At 44.5% G+C, this 8,341-nt stretch overlaps 1 protein-coding gene across 3 annotated transcripts; it reads right to left on the reverse strand.

Moving 5' to 3' along the window:
- On the reverse strand, nt 1-7,044 carry MRPL19 (mitochondrial ribosomal protein L19). Of its 3 annotated transcripts, none has more exons than XM_034766621.1 (6): nt 6,915-7,044; nt 5,198-5,309; nt 3,485-3,603; nt 2,849-2,983; nt 1,674-1,855; nt 1-321 (listed from the first exon to the last, which is right to left on the reverse strand). In XM_034766621.1, exons 1-6 carry the CDS (start codon nt 6,976-6,978, stop codon nt 106-108), a joined length of 828 nt encoding a protein of 275 aa, XP_034622512.1. In that variant the 5' UTR covers nt 6,979-7,044; the 3' UTR covers nt 1-105. The 3 variants fall into 3 exon arrangements, with proteins under 3 accessions (XP_034622512.1, XP_034622513.1, XP_034622514.1); XM_034766622.1 differs by lacking the exon at nt 6,915-7,044 and adding an exon at nt 6,214-6,293; XM_034766623.1 differs by lacking the exon at nt 6,915-7,044 and adding an exon at nt 6,218-6,287.
- Nucleotides 7,045-8,341: the final 1,297 nt, after the last annotated feature.

Genomic DNA, 8,341 nt, shown 5'->3' on the forward strand with positions numbered 1-8,341 from the left:
TACGTTTTTGAAATAACTTTATTGTACACAAGTCTTACACAATTGAATTGTATATTAAAAATTCAGAGGGCCTCCCTCCTCAGTAATCTCCATATAAAAGCAGTATCATTTTTTTAGCTCTTCATTCACTTCTTTCCATATTTCCTTCTCTAATTTTGAAGTATCGTATTCTCGCAGCATATCAAATTCTATCCAGGGCTGGCTCCACTTTTGTGCTTCTTTCATCATTTCTTCAGGTAATTCAAAGCGGATTCCTTTAATGTTAAATTTTGGCCGTTCCCAACGTTTTGTCCAGGGTTTAGGTTTCATTTTGACCTTCAGCTAGGATTGGAAACAAGTAAAGAATACATAAGATGCAACTCTTCATACAACTTTGACTTTTTTGCATTAGGATGCATTTTCAACTTGGCCCTACTTGTCTTTTTGCTCTAAAAGAAAGCGATGCCAAGTTTGATTGTAAGATCAGCTCTAAAGAGCTACTGCTCAGTTGTGTTTGGATAACTGGAATTTATTCCTGAAGAAACTTGTGCACATAGGCATTTCATGCCTAACTGTTCTGTAGACAAGGCTCATCTATTCTCAATCTACTTTTGAACCCCACTTCTGATCAAAGTTAGATGTGGTCTTATCTCACAACTTGTTTTTCCTCTTCAGTAGCAGGGCTGTTAGTCCTTAGTTTACTAACATAAATCATTTAAAATATTCCCTCCCCCTTTGAGCTATTAATTGTTACTGGACAGTTAAAAACAGTCATCCACCCTCCATCATCCTCAAGTTCCACATGTTCACACGTAAGATCAAACTTCCAATACTTAATTTTTTCCTGACACTCTATTTTGGTTTCCCCCTGCAGTCTGTCAATGCCTTTTTGTACTGAGTAGCCCTAACCACTACACAGGCCCACAAGACATAAGCATATGCAGGCCACACTGCTTTTAGCATAGTGATAAACATTATACAAGAACTTAAAGTAGTTAAGTATTAAAACTCAGAAGATGGTGATTCCTCTAATGGATGGTACCAAATATGGCACAGTACAGGATTTGCATACTTGAACTGGCATGGGATATGTATCCCCCACTACCTCTACAAGTCTTCCTGAGCTAATGAAGAGGGTAGCAGATGTATTTGATTTCTTTAAGTCTTTTGGAAAGAAATGATCTACTTTACAGCCACCAAAATTTCTACCCTCAGCATGACAATAAGTTGTTGTCTACTAGCATTCCTCCCTTGTGTACTTTTACACACAGATTCTCCTAAAAAAAGGATGACAATTTAATAATCAAATAGTTCCAGGGATGTCAGGCAGACATTTAAGTCACATCTACAGAACACATACAACATGGAGAAAGCTTCTCCACATAACCGCCTACACGTGCCTCAACTCTGCCCTGGAGAGCCCACCTCCCAAAGATGATTTATTTTTTATGCCCAATCCATCCTTGTTCTCTGTTAAAACAACAGATAGTTCAACTGCATTGTGGATGATTATTCACTATAAAAACAGAATAAGACCAAACTTGTTTTATATGTGGCACCTGATAACAGTTCAGTGGTCTTAGAGGGCTAGATTCAAGCTAACACATCAGATATGAAGTGTTTATATTTTATTACAATCACTTTGAATCACCTCCTCACTTTCCCACCAAACTTCTATCACACCAGACTCATACCTGGTTTACAGGAATTTCATCATTAGCTGAATGGGGCACAGGTTTCATGTTCACATCAAAAGTACTATATTCAGGAAAAGCATCCCGTAAATACATCAGGTTGTCATCTAGTCTCTTCTCCAGCTTCAAAACCTTGATCTCCTGGATTCGAGGATTGTACAGTTCATAGCAAAACTCAACACCTTAAGACAACAAACAATTATTTAACTTGTAGCTGAGAATCAGAGGCCATAAGAAACCTAGTCTGGGTTTGATATATTGCAGTTTAGTGTTTCAGAGCCTTATATTAATTGAGGACAGTGTTTTGTTACATTTTGGGTCCATTTTTTTGAATACAGTATTGTATACATTTCTCTTTTACAAAGAAATTAAAGTCTGGTCTAGACTAGCTCAAGGCAGAGGCACTTATAAGTATAAATTTAAGAGGGAGCCACAAGCATGGATTTTAAATTATTCAATGTATTTTCGGTACAATGGTGATTATTTTGTGATATATTTATTTAAGCAAAATAAGGAATGCCTAATTCCTGCTTATATTTATAGTAATGCAGACAAAGCAATGCCTGTATTGCCCTACAATGGCTTTAAAGTGCACCAGAAAGAAGGTGTGTGAGGCAGTAGGCTGCTACATTGGTCTTCCATTATGGAGACCTAGAGTCAAATATATCTTGGGTTATAAATGAGGTGATGTAGGACTGCTATGAGACAAGTGAGAATCAAGATTAAGCTCTATGGGGCCTAGACTGTATTACTCTGTTTGCACAGTGCCTAGCACAATGGTACTTTACTCTCTGTTGGGCCCTAGCTGCTACTACAAAACAAAGTGTTTTTTGTAAGGCTGTTAGAATAACATTAAAATCCATCTACTACAAAGTTAGTTCATAAATGAAGTTAGTAGATGTATTACTTCTGACCAGAGTTGAAACATGAGATCAGCCCAGATGTGCCAGATTTTTAAGCAACTGAGATATACTGTACACCAAGGTCTCATTGCATCTTGCAGTGCATCTTGTTTTAAACCTAACAAACAGTAGTATGCAAGATGATTTTCCTTTAACACTAATACCATCCCAACTGCAAACAAGATTTCTATACCATTTCATATACAGTTTAAATACTATAGCTCCTCCATTTAATAGTCCTAATATAAGAATGAAAGCTGCACAAAGACATACCCTGCCCTTCTATAATATTCCGAAGCACAAAGGTAGCACCAAGTCCTTTTCCTCCTCTTTGAATGCAAATTCCTACAAAACGGCTGGTTTTGTCACTGGCATATGGATCTGCTGTGGTAACAGAAAGGATGCTTCCTGCCCAAAGGAGAGACTAGTCAGTAAATCATTCCTGGAACATGGAGAAGGAGTCAAATTTTAAATGCAGACATTAATAGACACACTCAACTAAATTAATCTTTTTAAAAAACAGACAATTTACAAAATGTAGGCTTAAATATTTATACAAAAATATAAAATTTCTTTGCCTTTAAAGATTTAGTTCACATCATTAATGTTATTTACTTGTGTCTATAAACAGGAAAGTTATAGACAAAAGTTTCTTGGACCACATGCACACTGCAGTGTTTAGGTTGTAAGCAATGCATACAGAATGTCTGCATCTAGAAAACTAACCTCAATGTTTTCATTGAGTTCAAATGGCGATACTTCTATTAATCATACATTCTATTAATTGTCCATTAAATTTGGCAGCAGAAAATAGTAACATTGTTATAAAGCTATGCTATTAATTTTTTTAAACTATATCAATGACCAATACTGGAAAAGTTATTAAAAATCCTAATGTTGTTAACTGACCAACATAGAACTCTGGAATGTCGAGCACTTTTCGCCTTCGTATCATGTCAGTTCTTTCAATATAGAATTTAAGAGGATCTGTTCTGTCTCTGGGGGGAATAAATTCAGGACTCAAGAACCTGTGGGGAAGTCAAAACCTTTATGAGTATAAGACAGAAGTAATTTGTGTTAAAACCTACAACTTACCATAGTACTGAATTAAAAATATTTGGTTTACACATTAAAGACCTCTGCTATTCATGTGTGCAGGTTGCCTTCACACTGACATAAATAGCAGTTTTTGCAATTCCTGATTTGAGTGCTCCAAGTTTCTTTCAATGAGAAGATGCGTAGTTTGTGTTCAGATATTTTGCAGCTACAAGTGCCTACAGTACTCATTGGCCTTTTGGGTGCATGATAATTTTCTATTTATCACTTTTGTCACTGCTATCACTTTTGAACACTAGAACTATGGACAAGGAGGATTAGTAATGGAACCTTTCATGGTTCAATTCTAACCCATGTTAGCAGTGAGTACTTAACATTGGATGGCTCATGGCTGAATAGTATTGTGCGTGAAACAAGTTGTAAAAGGTCTCTTGCTCCTAGCAGATGGGAGTCCACAAGACACACCATGGGTGAGATTTTCACCCCCACTCCTTTACATGGGATAATGGGGCCAGAAATGCATAGCGGGACTATAAAAACCCTTGATCTGGCTGGAATTGCCTGACACAGAAAATTAGGAAGACAGATGGAGGTGGTCCTCTAAGGACCACTTCGCAAACCCTGTTGTAGGGGCATGGCTATGCAGTGGAAGCACAGCACACACAACAGCAGAGATTCTGGTCAGTGCTGCTGTCCGTAGGGTAGCCCAGGGAGGCTACCATAACTTAGCCCCAAAGGGCTGCTCTGGACCCCGGAGGGCAGAAAAGGTAGTTTAACTTGCAAGGCGGAGGGGAGGGGAGAGAATCCCTCTTGGCTACAAGTTCTAAGAAGTGCAGCACAGAATCTTACCCCTTATGAAGACAGTTTCAAGTAAAGAAAACCCTTACCAGTCTGAGATGACTGGCCAAGAGCTGAACGGGTGCCAAAGTTCAGATTCTAAGAAACTCTCCCCACTCCTAGGCTGATTACACACTAGACTTCTTTGGGAAATCTCCCAATGTTGCACTACCACTAACAGTGCAGAAACATTTTAATCACCTAATGTTGGCCAGAGCAGGTTAGGTGATACAATAATAGAAACACTTGTGCCCTTTCTACACTAGCGTTCTCACTGAGGATACCAGCACCAGTGGCAGCAACATTTTACAAAGAGTGACTTGCTCAGCAGGTGGTCAGCAGCAGAGCCAGAATCACAATCCAGGTCTCTCAATGTTCACTTGCATGTACTTTCTCCCTATGACAGACTGTTGTACTGAAGATACACATGCATTTAATATAATGAAGCTCAACAAAACACAACCTAGACTTGCATGTACGTTTACAACTACATAGACTTATCCATGAATCACTATTTTTGTGGATGCAAGTCAAAGGAAGAGATATTTTAAGCCCATTTTTTGACAAATTGTCTTTGCTAGACCTTAGCAAATGTTTACTGTACTTTGCATAACGGTGCTTAGTTGATTTCAGGAGGTGCTCTTAATAACTCGACTGAAGACTAAGCAAGGGAGCAGCAACTTTTAAGAAGTTTAACTATGCACTATGTTAAGCAACGGAGTATCCTACCTTCTCTCTACTACCTCTTTATGTTTGTCAACAATAACTGGCTTTGGAGGTGGCTGAAATTTTTTAGGTTCTCCACTGTTAGCCCTCAGAAGTCCAGAGGAAGAGAAGCACCCTTCAAAGACAGAAACAAGATGGTGTTGAAAATAAACCTATTTCAATCAGGAGTAAAAGCAACCCCCATAACAAGTATGCATACAATTATAATGTAAGCAACTCTCAACCCTTCAAAATACTATATGTGTATGAACATTCACAGCGTGCTTCTTCTGATCCACCAGTACCATCTTAAGGCAATAGGAAAAGATCATGCCTTCCTTTGTTAGATGCTCATATGATAGAAGGAAACTGTGAGAAGCTAATGCAAGAAGTTTTAGATGAGTCAAAAGGAGATTAAGAAAAATGATATATTTCTATCTCTGGTTTAAGCATCACATTTTAGAACAGCTTTCAGATGGAAAATATTTAAGCAATAACGGTTTAAATAAAGTCAAGCTAAGACTAAACTCATCTAAATCTATTTTTAACCTACAGACTTTAATACTTTCTCCTCAGTGATTTGCAGAAGTCTCAGGTACTTTTATGTTTTACTACTATTTGAACATTTCAAAAGGACTTATTACTGCCGTATCACACTGAAAGTACAAAAATACTTTTGCAAGCCTTGATCCTCCAAGATCTGCGCAGAGCTCACTGCAAGATCAGACCCTTAGGGAAAAAAGTGATGAATATAATAGTTCATTGTACTATCTCCCTCAAAAGCACCATAACTCCTGAGTGCTCTTTGATTTAGTAAGAAACACCTACAATTTATAATACATTTATCAGCTCAGCAATTAGTAATACTTTACAATTTCTATAACACTATCGCATGTAAAATTTGGGTTACAATCTACATTAACTAGGCTTCTCAAATATAAGTATGTCCTTTGTACAAGTGAAGCAGTTAAGGCTAAATAACTGGCCCAAGGTCACACAGTCCAAAACAGAATAGGGAATAAAAGTACAACTCTCCTCACTCTCAGTCCTGGACCAGAACCACAAAACCATCCTTCTTCTTAGCAGATCTCTGCAACCTAAAAACTAGGGTAATCTATACAATTGTCAATTTGGAAAGAAGGGTTTGAGAGATTTTTACAGAGAGAAAATGAGGGCAAAGACACTGCGTGAGGATGTAACCCAAAGCAATGTAATCAGGTGTGACACACATTCCAGGGCCAGAGAAAGCACTCCCCTCCCACAAAGGCGGAGGGGTGAGGGGGCTGGAAGCAGGGATCCAGGCAGCACCCCTGCGCGCAAAGGGGGCAGTGAAGGGCACAGCAACCCAGGCAGCACCCCAGTAAAGGGGGACACTGATGGGGGAGCAGGGACCCAGGCAACGCCCCCTTCCCCGACAAAGGGGGCAATGGCCGGGGAGAGGGAGCAGGGCCCCAGGTGCCTCCGCACAAAGGGGGTAGTGGCCGGGGAGCGGCCGGCGGGCAGGACCCAGGCAGCCCCTCCACAAAAGGGGCAGTGGCGGGAAAAGGGGAGACAGGACCCAGGCAGGCCCGCCCCGGGAAGGGGACGGGAGAGCGGGACGGCAGGGACCAGGGCAGGGCGGGCCCGGCCCGGCCTCCCCCCGCGAAGGGGGCAGTGACGGGGAGGCAGGACCCTGGTTCCCCCCCGGCCTTTTGGGGGCTGAGATCAGGTGACATGAGCGGGCGGAGCCCCGGCTCCTTACGGCAGCGCGCTCCGGGCCGGGCGGCGGACGCCCTAGCGAGGGCCCTCCAGCAGGCGGCGGCCATGACGGCTCTGGCTAATTTCCCCGGCGAATGCGCGCGCACCCACAAGCCCCCACGGAGCTACGGCCCGCGCAGCGTCCCAAACTACCCGCGAAAGCGGAACGAGGCTTCAGGGCGGGCGGGGCCCTGCCTCGGAGGCGGGGCTGGTTTCCCGAAGTGACGTTCTGGAACAGCCTTCCAAGGAGAGCAATGGGGGCAAAACACCGAACCGACTTCAAGATTAAGCTTGATAAATTAATGGGGGGAATGGTATGATGTGGCTTAACGGTAACTGCCAGTAGCAAAAGTCCCCAATAGCTGGAGACGAGACACTATATATAGGGTTACCATACATCCTCTTTTTCCCGGACATGTCCGGCTTTTCGGCACTCAACCCCCCGTCCGGGGGGAATGGCCAAAAAGCCGAACATGTCCGGGAAAATGGCGGCTCTGCTCCTCCCCCGACTCTTCGGCTCTGTTTAAGAGCCGGGCTGCCCGAGCGCTACCGGCTTCGGGCAGCCCCCATGCCTCCGGACCCTGCGCCGCCGGAGCCCGGGAGGGGAAGTGCCCGGCTGGGGGCACAGGGTCTGGAGGCATAGGGGCTGCCCAAAGCCCGAGTGCTACTGGCTTCACGGTTTGCTGGGCAGCCTCCAGACCCTGCACCCCCGGCTGGGCGCTTCCCCTCCCGGGCTCCAGCTGCGCTGGGGAAGCGCCGGCTGGGGGCGCAGGGTCTGGGGACTGCCCGGCAAACCCTGAAGCTGGTAGCACTGGGGCAGCCCTTTCCCCCTGGCTGGGAGTGGGAGGGAGGAGGGGGCGGAGTTAGGGTGGGGAAGGGGTGGAGTTGGGGCGGGGCTAGGGGTGGGGAATGGGCGGGGCCAGGGCCCGTGGAGGGTCCTCTTTTTTTATTTATGAGATATGGTAACCCTACTATATGGAGAGGGCTCTGAGTTACTACAGAGAATTCTTTCCCAGCTATCTGCCTGGTGGGTTTCGCCTATGTGCCGACAGGGCCGGCTTTAAGCCGATTCGGCCGATTCCCCAGAATGGGGCCCTGTGCCTAAGAGCGCCCCGCAACGTCCGGGGCTGCCGGTGGAGCGGGGAAAAAAAAAAAAAAAGCGCCGCGTCCTGCTTCTCCCCTCTCCCTCCAGCGCTTGTGCCATCATACAGCTGATCAGCACAAGCCTGGGAGAGACGAGTGAGGGGGAGGAATGCGGCGTGCTTGGGGAAGACGCGGGGCCAGGGTGGGGGTTTGGGGAGGGATCCAATGGGGCAGTGAGGGGGCGGGGCCAGGGCGGGGATTTGGGGAGAGGGTGGGGCCGGGGCGGGTGGGACGCAAGACAATTTGCGTCCCGGCGTGGGGCCCCGCACCTGCTAAAGCTGGCCCTGT

Source organism: Trachemys scripta, chromosome 3 (assembly GCF_013100865.1).
Source record: "Trachemys scripta elegans isolate TJP31775 chromosome 3, CAS_Tse_1.0, whole genome shotgun sequence".
NCBI classification, from domain to species: Eukaryota; Metazoa; Chordata; order Testudines; family Emydidae; genus Trachemys; species Trachemys scripta.

Coding starts and splice junctions, on each gene's coding strand:
- MRPL19 (XM_034766621.1), bottom strand. CDS start 6,978: ATGGCCGCCGCCTGCTGGAGGGCCCTCGCTAGGGCGTCCGCCGCCCGG. Junction 3,604..5,197: donor AAAGAGGTAGTAGAGAGAAG/GTAGGATACTCC, acceptor ACTTCCCCACAG/GTTCTTGAGTCCTGAATTTA. Junction 2,984..3,484: donor CATTCCAGAGTTCTATGTTG/GTCAGTTAACAA, acceptor TCCTTTGGGCAG/GAAGCATCCTTTCTGTTACC.